We start from the raw sequence: 20,113 nt of genomic DNA on the forward strand, positions 1-20,113 counted from the left end.
AAGCTATGATCACTATTCTTAGTATTTTCCCATAATGTAAAGCACATCTCACTAGAAGATGTATACTGCAATGCATTATGGGTGGGGTCACTACCCAGACCGGTTTCAACCTTTTTTGAGGTCTCCTCAGTGAGTAGCTAGACCCTAAATACCAAGGTTATAGTAATAGGGAGCCTTATCAACTTTAAATATAGAAGTTGCAACAAGGTGTTTTTATTTTTAATAAAAATCTCTGGAGCAGATAGATGTAATAAATTTTTTAACTTAGGGATATTGTATATTAGGATAACCAAGTTATTTTATAAACTTGGTTATTTTAACTCCTAATCCCAAGTATGCAAACAATTAAGTTTGTGCCTGAAACAAAGTTCAAGTCTAATGATGGTACAACACCAGGGCAACTCATTGTAAAGGTGGGTAAAGCTCTGATCACTATTCTTAGTATTTTCCCATAATGTAAAGCACATCTCACTAAAATATGTATACTGCAATACATTATGGGTGGGGTCACTACCCAGACCAGTTTCAACCTTTTTTTAGCTACTCACTGAGGAGACCTCAAAAAAGATTGAAACCGGTCTGGGTAGTGACCCCCACCCATAACGTATTGCAGTATACATACTTTAGTGAGATGCGCTTTACATTATGGGAAAATACTAAGAATAGTGATCAGAGTTTTACCCACCTTTACAATGAGTTGCCCTGGTGTTGTACCATCATTAGACTTGAACTTTGTTTCAGGCGCAAACTTAATTGTTTGCATACTTGGGATTAGGAGTTAAAATAACCAAGTTTATAAAATAACTTGGTTATCCTAATATACAATATCCCCAAGTTAAAAAATTTATTACATATATATGTATATATATATATATATATATACATTTTTTTTTTTTCATGAGAAATAAGAAAGAATTGAGTTGCAAGACTCAAATTAGCAAGGTTGTTAAAACTCCACTGATGAAAAGTTTTTAGAGATCAGAATTTAGGGGATGTAGAAATAAATATATTTTTCTAGAAGTGTTGTTGGCTGTGTAGTGCATGGTTTGTCAAATTGAAAAGAATGGTGCAATGTACTATCATCATAAAACAGTAAACTGGATGTGCAGTCAACTGGAAAAGACCACTTATATACAGAAATAAGAGCAAGCAAAAGAATCGAGTCTTGTGGTACTAAAGCACTAGTTGCAAAGATTGATCCTTATCTCAAAGATAGTTGCCATCAGTAAAAGGATCCTCTGTTGTTTATGCCACCCAAAAGTAACATGGGATCCTTTTAATTTCGGGCTAATTAAAATTGATATCAACTCAGGAGCAATATATAAGAGCCTCTGTAATGCAATTGGAAGAACGACGGTATGCTGTGCTGGAAAAGGTCTAAGTTCGAGTCTTGTCAGGAAGGGGGAGGGGGAATCTTTATATGGATTTTTTCAATTGAAGGTGAGTTAGCCATTCTCATGCAGAAGTAGCAGGGTTTTCTTCTCCCAGAAACTCAGGTTTTTCATCCTGTATACAAACAAATCAGCCCTTCAGAACACACACAATTCACATACACAAAATACTAGTGGTGATAGTGGTGGGCAATAGATGGCATTAATGTAGATGATGATGGTAATAGAGGTTCAGTGTAGTGGTGAGCTGTAGAGTAAGCGTCCTCCATCAATGAGTCTTCAGACTTCTTGGAGATTTCACAAAATAATAATATATCATTCAAGACCAGAAGGCTTTGCTATGAAATTTGGACCAAATTCTTCCTTATCTTTCTGGTGAAATATGAAAGGACACATTCAATGTCATATGTCTGGAATATTATCATAATTACTGAAGGAAGAGTAAGTAGTAAAGAGAACAGCTTGATCTGTGGGTGATGATGCAACAGAAACCATTTCAGTACAGATGAGGTGGAAGCAGAGTTGGACAAAATTTATAGCTAACAAAATGTTTGCTTGGCAAGTAGATATCACTCCAACCAACAGTCTGTGGGTTCATATCCATCGTGGAATGGATACATTTGTAAGTCTTTAGGTAGAAGACAATTTTCATCCTCCATTCCCTTCATTTCTCAATGAAGGCTTGAAGTGGCTTAAAAAGTACCACATTTAGTCAGAGCTGGGTTCCCAGATTATTTAATCTAACTCATCCAAAGTTACTTAAAAATATATGATATGTTTACCTCTCGTGAGTAAGAATTACACTCGTTAAAAAATCTTTGATAAGGAATCAAAAGCATGACTGCTGTTCTGGTCAGGATGCAAGTTTCCTGTCCAGAACAGCAGTCGTGCTTTTGATGCAGGTTTCCTGCTTTTTCTTGGTACTTCAAAATCGGTTCAGGAGTGGGGAAATTGCAACTATTTCAAGTTTTAACAGACAGAAAAGAAAGATGGAGATTTTAATTAATACCAGCTGCAGCATAACTGATTATTTTCTTGAATAGCCTTGGCACACTTCTTAGAGAATTATGGTTTAAATAAGGAATAAGAATTTAAAAGCAGCATGAGGAAGAAATATTTTTCTACTTATCAGAATTGTTTCATACTGTTGTTTTCACTCTTATTTTACAAAAGCATAAGGAAAAGTTTGCACTTGAAAGATCTTCATGACAAGACTGATTGTATATAGAGCTACTGACAGGTAGTGTGGAGGCAAGTTGCTTTGTCAAGTTGCTCTGTATCCCAAAAATGCACAATCCATTCCCTTCTCAGACATGTATATTAACATGCAGTATACATGCAAAAGGAAGGAAGTGTACATTATTGGATATGAAGGGCAAATGTTTGCTCTCTGTATCCAATAGAAAAAGAACCTGATGTGAAGTGAACTGTTCTATATCTGAATAGTAGTTGTGAGGATACTTCAGATACTTTTATTTTGTTTTGGGTAAAATATGGATGAAAACAAGAATATAATTTTTCAAGTATAACATAAAACATGTTAAAATTAATAAAAAAAAAATGCTGAAACATTTAAAACATCTTTTTATGTAAAATATTTTGCAATGTGTTAATCAATCTCTCTCTCTCTCTCTCTAATATAAAAATTTAAGTGATAATCACAAAATTAGCAGTCAAATTTTAATTACGAGAGTTGTCCAGAAAGTAATGTTTCATTTTTAAATATTTTCACTGCAGTGCTGCAATCGCAATGGTGCGCATGTGTGCTGAGTTTGTTGATTCGTTAGCAAGACGTTGGTACTACGCAGTGAGTACGCTTCTTGGTGTGTGTTTATAATGCCTAAGAAAATCGAATTGCCCGTCGCATATGAAATTAGATCACTTATCCATTTCTTGTGCTGAAGTTGCTTACAAAACAACACAAAGTGAATCAGCTGGGCAGTGTGTATTGGAATTCTTGACATGCTACCATGAGGATGGCAATGCTTTCCTGAGCAGACTTGGATGTCACACGCAACCCCCTGAATCCAAACAACAGTTCATTTAACTTTATTTTTAATTTTTTTTTTCTAAAGTTCATTTAGATTTACCTATTGCCCCAGAAAATACCTATTGCCTGATCTCTATAAGTCATCCATTCGCTCAGACAAATTTATTTTCTGCGCCAGCTGGGCTGTAAGGACAGAGTCAAACTCAGCCAAAGGATGGTTATAGAGTATCAGATGCTACTAATATAATTCGCTTGAAATCAGAAGCCGTAGGTTTTCCTTTTGTCTATTTGCAGTCGTGCCCCCCCCCCTTCCTTTCTTACTTAGGATGTCCCCGCACACGTATATGATCACCAGGTTTGTATTTTTTATAAAGGGTCTAGGTCAGTCAACATGATCAGAAAAGCAAGCATGGAAGGTAACAAACAAATTTAATGAATTCATAATTAATTACAATACAAAGAGAAAATTGATATTAATGCTAGGTTAAAACTTTTACATTTCCCTCACTTTCTCATTCTTAGATAAACATGGATTTCTTAATCTCTACAACACTATTCCTTCAACTTATCAAATATTTAATTTACAACTTAATAGGAGCCAGCTAGGTATTTGGCACATTATTAATCTCCCTCGAGCAGGTCACAACAGAATCACCAGAATTCAGCCTAATGGTATAGAGAGTCGTTCACATATATATCAATTATTCATGCTTATCCTTATCATAAATTTGAGATACACTTTCTTCCATTTCTGATAGTCAAATTCTCTAAAGGGCTAGAATATGTAAAAGCACTTATCTACACTATCTTAGGTTCTTTCGGGATTTTCTCCATCCATCCTTCCTTCTTACGAAGTTCTGTTGCCACATGGGAATCGCGTGCTCTCCCTGGATCAGGTGCTCGGTTTCTTTACTAAGGATTTATGTCGATGCTATTCCTTACCGGCAGCCTGCATTCAAGATTTGCCGTGCTCTGTGGCGGTGCCATACTGGGATTTCTCGGAGGTCAGCTCTTAAAGATAAGAACTGAATCACGATGACCACTCGAAGCACATGGCGAGAATACAGGAACAAACAAAATGAGGGGTTTCGATTCTGTGTTGCAGGCTTTATACGCTCCCCAAAAGTACCACCGTTCCGAGTTTGATCTCTCCTTTCGCCCTTCCGATTTGTCCCAGACTGGGTGACTTCACCGATCCTCATACGGGGCTTTCCAATTCTGGGAATGAATTCGTCTTGATGTTTTCTTGGAGGTAGCACCCACGGACGCTTACACTGCTATTGTAGTATTGGGCGACCTTTGTCCATTCTTACCGAATTATTGGCATTCTTTCACGTGTAGAAATTCACTGATAATTGCTCTCATGTGAGCCCCTTTTTATTGACTTATAGTTACATTAAAGTATAAACACACTAACTGCAATACAGACAGTTCTTATTCTAATTTGCCAGTTGTTATTTCTTTTAAAACATAGTTAAATTGTGCCAAATGATAAGTATGCTCATTTAATGGATATCTTCTGTTAGACTCTGGAAAGGTGACCTCATTTAGAGTGAGGTCGTCCGTTTCAGATCTAACAAAGGGCCCCCTCCGTCTAAAAAAATTTTGTCCCCGAAAAAATTTTTCTCCTCAGTCTCCCTCCTTGATATGACCCTTCCATTATGTCTAGGTCTGAGTGCGTACCGAAGAGGAGGGTTTTTCATCCTCTCTCCATAATTTGATCCCCCCCTCTTTTCTGATTCCCACGGTGGGCGTCCTCCCTATAATTTTCATCTAAGCTTTCTTTATATCTGACATGCTGGGGAGGTATTCTTCAGATGCATTCTGTCCTTCCTCTTGTGATTTCTGGACCTGGTTGTACTCTTGTTTTATCAGCGTTCTTTTCCCCCTTCTTGCCCTCTTTGTCTACCCCAGATGTTTTCCAGTGAATCTCCTAAACAGACTATCCTATCCAATCTATTTTTATACAACTTCAACTGATCTGAGTGGACGATCAAAGCTTTTCCTTTATTTCTTGTTTCTCTAATCTTGTAGGTGACCGGTGACAATTTTTCTATTATCTCAAGGGGCCTATCAGCACCCTTTCCAAACTCACCTCCTCTCTTCCTTGCTGAATTCTGTTCCAAATAGAACCAGATTTCCAAGATTTAAATCCTTGAATTTTCTCAATCTGTTTGCATATGTTCTGGCACGCTGGGAACACATGTTGCTGGATTCAGCTACTAATTCGTGTGCTAACCTGTTCTCTTGAATAAAATTGTTCAGATGTTGGTCAATGTCTGAAAACCCGGTATTTGCTGTGGAGCTTCTGAAATCGCTGGGGGAAAAGGGGCTCAAAACCATATAGCACAACCGCAGGGGTCTCCTCAATGGCAGCGTGGAGGGCTATCCTACAGGCAAAAAGGGTGTGTGCGAGGTGAGAGTGCCACTCTGAAATTTGTCCCTCTGTCAGCTTAGATAGGGTATGTTTCAGAGTGCGGTTCATCCTCTCGCACATCCCATTTCCCTGGGAATGATATGGGGTGGTGAATAGCTTCTCTATCCCCAGCAATTTACAGAGTTGTAACATCGCTTCAGTAGTGAAATTTGTGCCTTGGTCCGACAGGAGCGTCTCAGGTGTTCCATATCTTGAAAATATCAATTTGAACAGCTTGTTCGCCACAGTCTTTGCTGTCTGATCCTTCATGGCTGTGGCTTCAGGGAACCTGGTGAACATGTCAATTACGACAAGTATGTATCTGTTCCCCTTCGAGGTAGTGGGGAGTGGTCCCACTATGTCCATAGCCACAGCCTGAAAGGTGCATGAGGGGAGTGGGAAAGGTCGGAGAGGTGCTTTATCAGTGATGGGGGATTTTTGTTGACACAGATGACATGATGATACGTAGGCCTCAACATCACCCCTCATCCCCTCCATAGATACCTGTCCGTCACCCTCTTCCAGGTTCTATGATGGCTTGATGGAAAGCTAGGTCCGTGTCATGAAGGGTGTATAATACCCAAGGGATCATGACACTTGGAACAAGAATCTTCTCCCTCCATTTTCCAGTGACGCCTTATTTTGACAACAGAAGGCCGTCCTTGTCGATGAATATGGAGTCCCCCCCTTTTCTTTCATTATCAATACAGGGTTCATCCCCTCATATCTGCGCAGCTGTTCTCGTCAGGGTTGGGGTCTAGCGACCTGCATAAATAGTCAGCTACCACGTTTTCTTTGCCAGGAATATAACTAACCTCCATGTTGTATTCCTGCATCTCTAGGAACCAATGCACAATCCTCTGATTTTTATCCTTCATTAAGGAGACGAAGGATAAGGATTTGTGATCCAACCTGAGGTTAAGGCGTTGTCCCAGCAATAAATATCTAAACTTCCTAAGGCTGCAGGCGATTGCCAGGGCCTCCCTCTCTATCACAAAGTAGTTCTGTTCAAAAGATGACAATCTCCTAATCATAAAGGCAATTGGCCTACAATTTTCCCCTCAGTCTGTTCTAAAACAGCGGCAATGGTGTTGCTTGAAGCATCGGCAGCAAGAAAGAAGGTCTGTCCAATCTTGGGATGAGTGAGAACCGGCACTGAAACCACAGCGTTATTCATAGCTTGGTGAGCTCTCTCTGCTGCCCCTCCCCCCATGTGAATTTCCCCCCCCCCCCTTTCTCGTAAGCTTCACTATGGGGTCCATTAACTCGGAGCACTGGGGTATAAATTTCCTATAGAAAGTCACCATTCCCAGATATCTCCTGGCTTGTCTGACTGTGGAGGAAGGCTTTGCCTCCAAGACAGCATTCACATTCTCCTTGGAAGGTTTCATTCCCATGCCACTCACTATGTGTCCAAGGTACTCGACTTCCTTTAAAAAGAATTTACATTTGGAGCACTTGAGTGACAGGTGGGCTTCGCTCAGTCTATGTAGAACTCTCAGAAGAATCTCCTTGTGTTCGCCTAGTGTGGACGAGTAGATTAGCAGGTCGTCCTGGAAGCACAGGACTCCCTTGCCCAATACATCAGCTAGCACGGTGTTCATGAGGCTCTGAAAACTCACGGCTGAGTTCCCTGCTCCCTGGGGAAGACGGCACAGTTGGTATTTTTGCCATTTAGTGGAAGGCAAAATACTGTCTGTCCTGCTTCTAAAGGGGGGGGGGGGGGATTTGGTAGTGGCTAGAGTTTAAATCGACCTTTGAGAGCACCCTTGCTCCTTCCAGGCCAACTAGCAACTCCTCTATCATACACACAGGAAAATCAATAGGTATGGTGACCTTATTAATCTCCCTAAGGTCCAGCACAAACCTTAGATCTCAATTAGATTTTTCAACAAGGATAAACGGGTTGTTCCAGTGAGAATTCGATTTCTCAATAATTCCTGCCCTTTCATATTCTGCTAAGAGTTTATCCAATTTGTCCTGGTGTTTCAGAGGGGTCTTGTACTGCCTTGTATATATTGGAGTTTCCGAAGTGACCTGTACGGAATATTCCACTACATTAGTGCAGCAGAGGGAAGTGATTCCTTCTGTGAACACCCTGGGGAAACTTTTGTAGATGGTGTGGAAGAATTTCCAAATTTCTTCCTCGACTAATTTAGAGTCATGCAGCTCCATGGCATCGTGTGTGAGCCTTTCCTTCCATTCATCATGATTATTACTTATACTGCCTATTTCAACCTTCATGGTTTCACTCACACTGTTTCCCTCCTTGGGTCTGTGACCGGGTGGGAAAGTTCTCCCACAAAGAGAGAGAGTGGGATTGGTTTCCGAAGTCGCATGCAAAACGGTTCCTTTTCAAAAAATCCAGGCCCAGAACAACCTGATTGCTTAGGTCCGCCATCTCAGGGAGAACTAGTAGTTCGTGAGTGAGATTTACGGGGAAACAAGGTATAGATATTCGTACCTTTACCTTCATGATGGAGCACAATTCTATCCTGGCTATGCCTATTAGAGCGCGAGGTTTCTCAAGCTCTATGAGACTCTCAGGACTGAGGGGATCAAATTTCTTAAACAGTGAGTGAGGAACAACCGAAACTCGTGCACCTCTGTCTAACAGAATTTCACATGGTGTTCCCTCTGAGTTCTCCGACCATGGTAAGGTTTCCTTCATTCTGTGCCTGTGGTGGGGTGACGCTCTGCATCCTAAGTGGTTTGCATTTATTATCTAATTTTGTGTTCAATAGATTGTCTTCCTTGGAATTTCCTTCCTCTGATTCTCTTGTCATTAGTTTCCTCATCTCATGGGCCTGATCTAACTCTTCCAACACCCTCTCCCTTTCCTTAGCTGCTTCATAACACTCATCTAGGCCCTTTGCCTTTCTTACGCAGGTACTCTCTTGCAATCTGAGTATGAGCCCCGATCGGAATTGTTGGAGTGCTAACCATTCAATGTGGGCTTCCTCCTTGGGTGAGGCCTTTAATTCACGAGTGAGTGACAATATTCTGTTAAGGAAGTTAGTTACCCCCCTCCCCTTTCTCCTGCAAGCACTTGTATAAATTTTTTAGTGTTTGATTAGTCCCTCCCCTTATTGAATATTTGAGGGAGAGTATCTCTCTAAACTCCTCATAGCTTATGGTCCTTCCTAGAATGGGGTGTGATTGTAAGAATTTCTTGGCTTTCCCTATCAGGGTGCCACGAAGCAACGCTAAAAGTTGGAATTTGCTCCATTTACTCACCCTCCTAAGCTCTTCAGCGTATTTGAAAAATATCCCTACATCTTCAGAATCTTCTCCAGAGTACTGAGGGAGAATCTGATGGGGTCCCACCATTTTAAGGAATTCTAAATTACTTAGTTCTGTACTGGTTGGTAGCGACATACTTATCCTTTATGCTTACAATATTTTTCAAAATTTCAAACTTTCCCTTCCAAAATTAAAATCCTTTCTTTTCTTCTCATGTGACTGACACCACTTCACTGCGTTTGATTAATTTATTCTCTTTTCCATGGATCAAACACATCCTGCTGTCGGCTACGCCATTTGTTATGTCTCGTTTTTTATCTCCCCTTTGTATAATGCTATTTGATTTAATGATCACTACTCTTTCCCTTACCTTATTATATATGTTGGTCTCTGTCTGCTATCTTTAACCCTTATATATCCCTAAATTGTCTGCCTAACACTGAGTATATGATCTTACTGCTTACCTGACAATTTCTAAATTTTTGTGCACCCAGAAAATACCTACTGCCTGATCTCTATAAGTCATCCATTCGCTCAGACAAATTTATTTTCTGCGCCAGCTGGGCTGTAAGGACAGAGTCAAACTCAGCCAAAGGATGGTTATAGAGTATCAGATGCTACTAATATAATTCGCTTGAAATCAGAAGCCGTAGGTTTTCCTTTTGTCTATTTGCAGTCGTGCCCCCCTTCCTTTCTTACTTAGGATGTCCCCGCACACGTATATGATCACCAGGTTTGTATTTTTTATGAAGGATCTAGGTCAGTCAACATGGTCAGAAAAGCAAGCATGGAAGGTAACAAACAAATTTAATGAATTCATAATTAATTACAATACAAAGAGAAAATTGATATTAATGCTAGGTTAAAACTTTTACGTTTCTCTCACTTTCTCATTCTTAGATAAACATGGATTTCTTAATCTCTACAACGCTATTCCTTCAACTTATCATCAAATGTTTAGTTTACAACTTAATAGGAGCCAGCTAGGATATTGGGCACATTATTAATCTCCCTCGAGTAGGTCACGACAGAATCTCCAGTAAGTTAATAGTTCTCAGAATTCATTCTAATGGTATAGAGTCATTCACACATATATTAATTCTTCATGCTTATCCTTATCATAAATTTGAGATACACTTTCTTCCATTTCTGATAGTTAAATTCTCTAAAGGGCTAGAATATGTAAAAGCACTTATCTACACTATCTTAGGTTCTTTCGGGATTTTCTCCGTCTGTCCTTCCTTCTTACGAAGTTCTGGCTGCCTTGGTTCTGCTGCCACATGGGAATCACATGCTCTCCCTGGATCGGGTGCTCGGTTTCTTTATTAAGGATTTATGTCGATGCTATTCCTTACCGGCAGCCTGCATTCAAGATTTGCCGTGCTCTGTGGCGGTGCCATACTGGGATTTCTAGGAAGGTCAGTTCTTAAAGATAAGAACTGAATCACGATGACCACTCGAAGCACATGGCGAGAATACAGGAACAAACAAAATGAGGGGTTTCAATTCTGTGTTGCAGGCTTTGTACGCTCCCCAAGAGTGCCACCATTCCAAGTTTGATCTCTCCTTTCGCCCTTCCGATTCGTCCCAGACTAGGTGACTTCACCGATCCTCATACGGGGCTTTCCAATTCTGCGAATGAATTCATCTTGATGTTTTCTTGGAGGTAGCACCCACGGAAGCTTACACTGCTATTGTAGTATTTTGCGACCTTTGTCCATTCTTACCGAATTATTGGCATTCTTTCACGTGTAGAAATTCACTGATAATTGCTCTCATGTGAGCCCTTTTTATTGACTTACAGTTACATTAAAGTATAAACACACTAACTACAATACAGACAGTTCTTATTCTAATTTGCCAGTTGTTATTTCTTTTAAAACAGTTAAATTGTGCCAAATGATAAGTATGCTCATTTAATGGATATCTTCTGTTAGACTCTGGAAGGGTGACCTCATTTAGAGTGAGGTCACACGTTTCAGATCTAACAGCACTGTTTTGGGACAGACAAGGAATTTTGCTGGTAGATTTCTTGAGTCAAGGCTCCACAATCAACGCGAGTATGTACTGCCAAACCCTTAAGAAATTGCATCGTGTGATCCAGAATAAATGACGTGGCATGCTTACCAGAGGCGTTGTTTTGATTCATGATAACACCCGCCCCCCCCCACACACACAGCCGGCATAACACAACTTCTCGTCAACTTCGGCTGGGAACAATTCCATTATTTCCCATATAGTCCTGACCTCGTGCCAAGCGACTCACCTGTTCAAACATCTGAAATCTTTGCTTGGTAGCCAGAGGTTTCAAGATGACGATGAGATCAACGAAACAGTCAATACGTGGTTTGCATCACAGGCAGAAACCTTCTATGATGAAGGTATACAACTCTTGGTGCCCTGTTATAATAAGTGCCTGAACAATGGCAGAAATTATGTAGAAAAGTAGTGAAAGATGTCTACTTTAATTTCCAATAAAGTTTTTTTTGTAAGTATATTTTTGTTTCTCTGATAGCCCATCAGAACTTACTTTCTGGACGTCCCTCATACAATAAGCATAAGTATTATAAGAAAGTAATAAGCACTTACCTTCGTGTTCAACATCAGGTTTTGACCTTAAAATAAATACATCAATATGAATTAAATGCAATCAAATACATAAATACAAATTAAATACAATCACATACATAAATACATTCACATAAGTCACATACATTAAACTGAATGAATCAACAACAGCACTATGATTACGGTCAACAGTATAGCAAACACCATTATATCAAACTCACTCAATATAACAAACTAATGAAAAACCTAAGGCCAAAGTAAGTTACAAAGGCACTATTCCTTTTAAAGTAAATTCAACGTAAACTATACACTATAATAATCTTTTTCTGTAGTCTCTACAAGAGTGCTATAGTAAGGGTGAGTGCATGAGCAAATACATGGGAAGAAAACTGAATTGTAGTAATTAAAATTAACAATAACTATATGTGAAAAAGGTTTCATCTGATATATCTCTTTTTTCCTCCTCCTCCTCTACAGCCACCTTTATAACTTGCATCATTCCAAATGATTTAAATAAAATTTGGAATGTAGCAATTTTCGTACATTAATAAAGTCCTCCTAAAATTTTGGTCAGTACTGTTTGACCAAAACAGGAGGTTGTAATAGTGGTAATGGAAAGCAAAATGCTACAAAGTCCTCTACCAGTTGCATCATTCATCTCATTTCAACCAGGTATTTTCAATTTTATTTATTTATTTATTATTATTATTTTATGCCACTCCCACCCATAAAAGGTGGAAAAAAAACTATAATAAGTACACTAGTTAATGCATGATACTAATGTACTTATTATAGTTTTTTTTTTCTCCAGTCACTTCAGGCTTTTCTAATAAGAAGAGTGGTGGTCCCCTCCTGGATAAAATGTATCCTAACATCAAAAGACATTTAGAAATATCTATGCCTAAGGAGTGGGATTCAAATCCACAGTCTGTCGATTGGAGAGTAGATATACTATCTACGTGGCCAACCAGATAAGATTGCCTATAACTCATCGCATTAAAAAAAAAAGTTATCCTCTAAAGATCATTCACATGTATATAAAATGAGCTAAAAAAGTAGGTGGTTCCTGCACATTGGACACTACTCGGATGATATTATTATTATTTTGATAATTGAAGTTGTAAGTTTATTTTTCACTTGGTTAGAGTATAATAAAATTAGTTTAATCCTTTTTCCAAGTGTGAGCAAATAAAGTTTGCACCTGAACGTATCTTCAGGACTGGGGTAAGGTGGTGCAACACCAGAGCAACTTGTTGCAAAGGTGGAGCAAGCTACCAACACTCCTATCTCAGTATCTCCTATAATGCAAAACACATCTCCTTGCGGATATGTCTAATGTTATGCATTAAGGGAATTAAGGGAAGGGCCACTACCCAGACTAGTTTCGACCTTTATTGAGGTCTCTTCAGTGGGAGCCAGCCCCAAGTGGAGATACCAGGCAGAAGCATTAACAGGTCATCTCTACCTATAGGAGTTGCCAAATGGTGTGCCACCCTTTTTTAATAAATTACTCTGGATTTAGAGAAGGTCCGCACGGTTAGCCTAGTGGCTGTGCGCTTCGCAACCATATGGCTGGGGAAGGAGTGTCCCAGCGTCGATTCCCGTCGTAGACGTGAGGAATTTGAGGATCTTCCTCAGGCATAGCCAAGTTAGCCGGTCTTGGGCGCAGGCAGTAGGGTTTTTTCTGCCAGTTTATCTGGCGTTTTTCATCCCGCAAGCAGGCAAACCGGCCCTTGAACACATGCCTCTACAGTCAAAAAATATATTCCCTCCCCAGCAGCAGACCAGGCGACAGGTCGGTTGGGAGTAGTACTAACAAAGAAGTCGCATCTAAGTAACACGCGAACCCTGCAGAGGAAGCGGGAATAATGCGTAGGGAAAGAAGAAGAAGAAGAAGACTCTGGATTTAGAGAAAGATGTTGAAAGTTTATTTTTCACTTGGTTAGAGTATAATAAAATTAGTTTAATCCTTTTTCCAAGTGTGAGCAAACAAAGTTTGCACCTGAACGTATCTTCAGGACTGGGGTAAGGTGGTACAACACCAGGGCAACTCGTTGCAAAGGTGGAGCAAGCTACCAACACTCCTATCTCAGTATCTCCTATAATGCAAAACACATCTCCTTGCGGATATGTCTAATGTTATGCATTAAGGGAAGGGCCACTACCCAGAGACTAGTTCGACCTTTATTGAGGTCTCTTCAGTGGGAGCCAGCCCCAAGTGGAGATACCAGGCAGAAGCATTAGCAGGTCATCTCTACCTATAGGAGTTGCCAAATGGTGTGCCACCCTTTTTTAATAAATTACTCTGGATTTAGAGAAAGATGTTGAAAGTTTATTAAAAAAGGGTGGCACACCATTTGGCAACTCCTATAGGTAGAGATGACCTGCTGATGCTTCTGCCTGGTATCTCCACTTGGGGCTGGCTCCCACTGAAGAGACCTCAATAAAGGTTGAAACTAGTCTGGGTAGTGGCCCTTCCCTTAATGCATAACATTAGACATATCCGCAAGGAGATACTGAGATAGGAGTGTTGGTAGCTTGCTCCACCTTTGCGACAAGTTGCCCTGGTGTTGCACCACCTTACCCCAGTCCTGAAGATACGTTCAGGTGCAAACTTTGTTTGCTCACACTTGGAAAAAGGATTAAACTAATTTTATTATATTATGATATTATTATTACTGTTACATAAAAGCTTCAAGGAGTCCAAACACTTATCACAAGAAGGAACTTACCCACACACCCATCATATAAACATTACATAAACCACACTACACTATGCCATCTACTACCCACTAATACACAACCACCATTTGCCAACTGATGGAAGAAAGAATCAGTTGTGGGAAGCAAAATGTGATTGTCTTTATTGGCTTCAAGTCTGCAGTTGACTATGTTCACTGGTCCAACTCGTGGAAGACATTAGAAAATGAGGCATGTGCCACTGAAGATAGTCCTCAAAGCATCATACATTGGCTCTACCAGTAGTGTATGGATTAGAAATGAATTATCTGAGGATTTTCCTGTCTGAACTAGAGTCTGTCAGGAAGATGTCATTTCTCCCTGCTTTTCAACACTCTGACTGACGCCATTATAAGAGAAGCTTTTGCAGACAGATGTGGAGTTCAGTACAGTGCAAACAACTTCCTGATTGACTTGATGTTTGTGGATGATATATTTGAGGCAGCTGACATATTTGAGACAGTGCCATATTTTCTGACACAGATACAGAGGCTACCAACATCCTTTACCACATTGCTCATATCATCCAGCTATATAGTCTAAGAATCAATGTGGACAAGACCAAAGTTATGACCACAAGCGGATCACAGTCTGATGTTTATCTTAATGGTGTCCAAATCGAGCTGGTTGACAAATTCAAATATCTGGGGTCACTTGTGCAGGAGAAGAAAGTGGCATCCACTATTGAAGTCCACAGCAGGAAGAGTTCAACATCTCCACCAAAACCAAAATTCACCTCTTCTGGACAATGATCATGCCAATCCTCATGTATGGAGCAGAAATAGTGACTCTGCTTGTATCAGACATGAACAAGCTCAAAGTCTTCTAAATGTGATGCCTGTGACAGATCCTGGGCATCTTGTTTCATGATCAGCGCTGTAATGAGACTATTCAGGCAAGATGTGACAACCAACCTGCTGTTGAAGAAGAAATAAGAAATACAAAAACAGATTGCGGTGGTTTAGCCACATCTGCAGAACGAACACCAGTCGGCAGCCTCACAAGCTGCTTCGGTGCAAACGACATGCCCATTGGAGAGTTCGCGGAGCAGCACTGTGCAAAACATGGATTGGGCTTGTCAAGGATGATCTCTGGAACCAGCGGCTGACGACTAACGTGGCCAGAGTTGTCTCCACCGATCACCAGAAATGGAAGCATATTGTGAATGATATACAGAATCCAGTGGCACCTATAATAGCTTTTGGTTGAGAGGTCAAACTGCTCATCAATCTCCAATTAAGGACTAAAGAAGAAGAAGTAAAATACACCATACACTATACCATTGACTGCCCAATAATAATATTTTTGTCTGTTAATTGTATGTGTCCAGATATTATTCCATTTTTATCTTAAGGCATTGTACAGTTAAGATACATTTTCAACAATAATGTCAGCCAAAGCCATGGTAGACCATCTTGTATTTTCTCAGTACTGGGCTGAGGTGCATTTCACAAAATGCCTATTAGATATGTCCCCCACCCCATCCTTTTTTTTTTTTACATCAATTCCACTTAAAAAAGAATTAAAATAGAATTTAATACTTCCTATATTTCGTCCTAGTCACTAGGACATCTACGGGGATTACAAAAACAATTAATGTAACATATACACAAATAACAAACAATACTAAGCCCAACCACGTGGGTGACACTAAAGTCCTATCTAGGTAGAGCGCCCTCTAAGGGCAGTAGTAGGTGGCCTGGAATGTAAGGTGGGAACTCTGGTGATGAGTGTTTCCCAAATCTTCGGAAGCTTAATGCAACCATATTTATTGAGATTTGGTTGGTTTTTGAGAGCTGCTGCTGCTTCTAAGAAAAGTCTCTCTTTCTTGAATTTGCTGTGGTGGAGCATGGTGGTTTTCTTCCATGATACCCTGTGGGTGGTGTCCAAAACATGGTCAGCCACGCCTGAATGGCCATAGTTGTGTTTGAAGATGTAAGACTTGTGTTCCTCTAGACGGATGGATGCTGATCTGCCTGTCTGTCCAAAGTACGCCAGCTTACAGGAACAGGGTACTTTGTAAACTCCAGGCAGAGAGAGAGGAGGGAGCTGATCTTTCGTAGAACGGATAAGGGTAGCCAGTTTGCGGTGGGGCTTATATGCTGTGTGTAGGTTGTACTGTTTTAGTATCTTGGCTATTTTTTCGGATGTGCCACGGATGTAGGGTATGGTGATGGCATTTTTAAAATCTTGTTGACGAGAAGGACGGGGAATGGGGGAGGAGTTGATTATTTTTTTGATACTGTGATCGCTGTAGCCATTGGAGAGGTTAAGCTCAGTAGTGAGGGCGGTTCCACTGGAACAAAGATTGTGGGCTCTCTTGGTAAGAGTTTTAATAATGCCATATTGTTGAGAGGGGTGGTGGTGGGAGAGTTTGTGAATGTATCTGCCTGTGTGTGTGTGGGTTTTCTGTATACGGTGAAGGTAAGTGTATCATTAGGCAGGCGTGTGACTAAGGTGTCTAGGAAGGGTAAACAATTGTTCTTTTCCTCTTCCATAGTGAACTGGATTCTTGGATGTAGACTATTGAGATGACTGAGGAAGGAGTCTAACGTGTCTGGGCCATGATGCCAAATAGAGAACACATCATCTACATATCTTAGCCAGATAGAAGGTTTGAGTGGGGCTGAGTCTATGGCTTGTTTTTCGAAATCTTCCATATAGAAATTGGCAAGGGGGGTGAGAGGGGAGGAACCCATGGCAGTTTCCTCTATCTGCTTGTAGATTTTGTTGTTCCAAGAGAAATACCCAGAGTTAATGGCAAAGGAAAAGAGATCTAAGATGTCAGAGGGAAAAACGTTTTCTAAGAGAGATAAGGTGTCAATTAAGGGAATATTGGTAAACAAAGAGGAGATATCAAAGCTTACCAATATGTCTGTCTTATTCAAGGTTCAATTTTCTGTGAGGTCTTTAAAGTGGGTCGAGTTTTTTATATAGGAAGGGGACCTTCCGGTGAGGGGGATCAGAGAGTTGGCCAGCTGTTTAGATAGTCTATAGCAAGGTGCATTGGTGGCATCTACTATAGGCTGAGTGGGGAATTGGGTTTATGGATTTTTGGTAAACCGTATATTCGAAGGGCCAGGAAGATACTTTTTTGAGTAAAATTTTTAGTTTCTTAACTTGTGTTTTTGTGGGGTCGTGTTCTAGCGGGATGTAGGTAACGCGATCGCGGAGGATGTTGTTCATTTTACAATTGTATTCACTGGTATTAAGAATGACTGTGGCATTACCCTTATCCGCTCTGGTGATGACGATACTTTTTTCTTTACGTAGTTTCAGGAGAGCTGTGCGTTGGGCATATGATAAATTACTTTTTGGCAGCGAAGTAATTTATCATATGCCCAAGCGAAAAAAGTAATTTATCATATGCCCAACGCACGGCTCTCCTGAAACTACGTAAAGAAAAAAGTATCGTCATCACCAGAACACATAAGGGTAATGCCACAGTCATTCTTAATACCAGTGAATACAATCGTAAAATGAACATTATCCTCCGCAATCGCGCTACCTACATCCCGCTAGAACACGACCCCACAAAAACACAAGTTAAGAAACTAAAAATTTTACTCAAAAAAGTATCTTCCTGGCCCCCTGACGTTATGAAAAAAATTAAACCTTTCCACTCCCCCCCCCCGAATATACGGTTTACCAAAAATCCATAAACCCAATTCCCCACTCAGGCCTATAGTAGATGCCACCAATGCACCTTGCTATAGACTATCTAAACAGCTGGCCAACTCTCTGATCCCCATCACCGGAAGGTCCCCTTCCTATATAAAAAACTCGACCCACTTTAAAGCCCTCACAGAAAATTTAACCTTGAATAAGACAGACATATTGGTAAGCTTTGATATCTCCTCTTTGTTTACCAATATTCCCTTAATTGACACCTTATCTCTCTTAGAAAACGTTTTTCCCTCTGACATCTTAGATCTCTTTTCCTTTGCCATTAACTCTGGGTATTTCTCTTGGAACAACAAAATCTACAAGCAGATAGAGGGAACTGCCATGGGTTCCCTCTCTCACCCCCCTTGCCAATTTCTATATGGAAGATTTCAAAAAACGAGCCATAGACTCAGCCCCACTCAAACCTTCTATCTGGCTAAGATATGTAGATGATGTGTTCTCTATTTGGCATCATGGCCCAGACACGTTAGACTCCTTCCTCAGTCATCTCAATAGTCTACATCCAAGAATCCAGTTCACTATGGAAAAGGAAAAGAACAATTGTTTACCCTTCCTAGACACCTTAGTCACACGCCTGCCTAATGATACACTTACCTTCACCGTATACAGAAAACCCACACACACAGGCAGATACATTCACAAACTCTCCCACCACCACCCCTCTCAACAATATGGCATTATTAAAACTCTTACCAAGAGAGCCCACAATCTTTGTTCCAGTGGAACTGCCCTCACTACTGAGCTTAACCACATACACAGCACTTTCCTCTCCAATGGCTACAGCGATCACAGTATCAAAAAAATAATCAACTCCTCCCCCATTCTCCATCCTTCTCGTCAACAAGATTTTAAAAATTACATCACCATACCCTACATCCGTGGCACATCCGAAAAAATAGCCAAGATACTAAAACAGTACAACCTACACACATCATATAAGCCCCACCGCAAACTTGCTACCCTTATCCGTTGTACGAAAGATCAGCTCCCTCCTCTCTCTCTGCCTGGAGTTTACAAAGTACCCTGTTCCTGTAAGCTGGCGTACTTTGGACAGACAAGCAGATCAGCATCCATCCATCTAGAGGAACACAAGTCTTACATCTTCAAACACAACTATGGCCATTCAGGCTTGGCTGACCATGTTTTGGACACCACCCCAGGGTATCATGGAAGAAAACCACCATGCTCCACCACAGCAAATTCAAGAAAGAGAGACTTTTCTTAGAAGCAGCAGCAGCTCTCAAAAACCAACCAAATCTCAATAAATACGGTTGCATTAAGCTTCCGAAGATTTGGGAAACACTCATCACCAGAGTTCCCACCTTACATTCCAGGCCACCTACTACTGCCCTTAGAGGGCGCTCTACCTAGATAGGACTTTAGTGTCACCCACGTGGTTGGGCTTAGTATTGTTTGTTATTTGTGTATATGTTACATTAATTGTTTTTGTAATCCCCGTAGATGTCCTAGTGACTAGGATGAAATATAGGAAGTATTAAATTCTATTTTAATTCTTTTTGAGTGTTGTAAAAAATCCATTAAGCCTCCAACATGATGTCCTCACAGCACTTAAGCCTCTACACACGCACTTAAAAAAGGCTAGTAACCTTTCTTAGAATAAACGTTAAATAATCCAGGCTAAAAGCTACAGGTTAATTACCTCTGTTATGTCTGGTGTCTCACTTCTTTTACGTTATTTCTTTTACCTTCTATCTTATCGTTCCTTAAATTCTATGCTTTATTTATCTCTCATGCGTATCAGAGATTTCGTTGCCGACAAATTTATTTTAAGAACAACTGCACCAGCCGGCAACTAATTCCTGATACTCAAATAGTTAACATTAATTAACATAGGGATCACGTGATGTGCAGTCATGGTTCCCTCCTCTCTTTCTTACATGAATTGGTTCCCCTCCCTTACTCACACAGGTCCGAAAGTTTTTATAAGTGGTAAGGCAGTCTCAGAACAACAGAACTCATGAATTTTGATATAAAAGAATACATTTATTAAAACACTAATATGGATACACTTTTGAATAATCATTCAAGATACACTTTAAATAAAAATATCAATGCTAA

The 20,113-nt window shown here is 40.3% G+C and overlaps 1 protein-coding gene across 1 annotated transcript in view; it reads right to left on the minus strand.

The window, feature by feature from the left end:
• PrBP (Prenyl-binding protein) overlaps positions 1-20,113 on the minus strand; it is a 132,302-nt gene that overhangs the window by 65,473 nt on the left and 46,716 nt on the right. The window contains exon 3 of the mRNA XM_090391445.1: positions 11,630-11,655. Coding sequence (XP_090247571.1) covers positions 11,630-11,655 — 26 coding nt within the window. The remainder of the gene's footprint in view (positions 1-11,629; positions 11,656-20,113) is intronic.

This window comes from Typopeltis vanoorti, chromosome 4 (genome assembly GCF_054136105.1).
Source record: "Typopeltis vanoorti isolate ZY-2024b chromosome 4, IOZ_Tvanoo_1.0, whole genome shotgun sequence".
NCBI classification, from domain to species: Eukaryota; Metazoa; Arthropoda; class Arachnida; order Uropygi; family Thelyphonidae; genus Typopeltis; species Typopeltis vanoorti.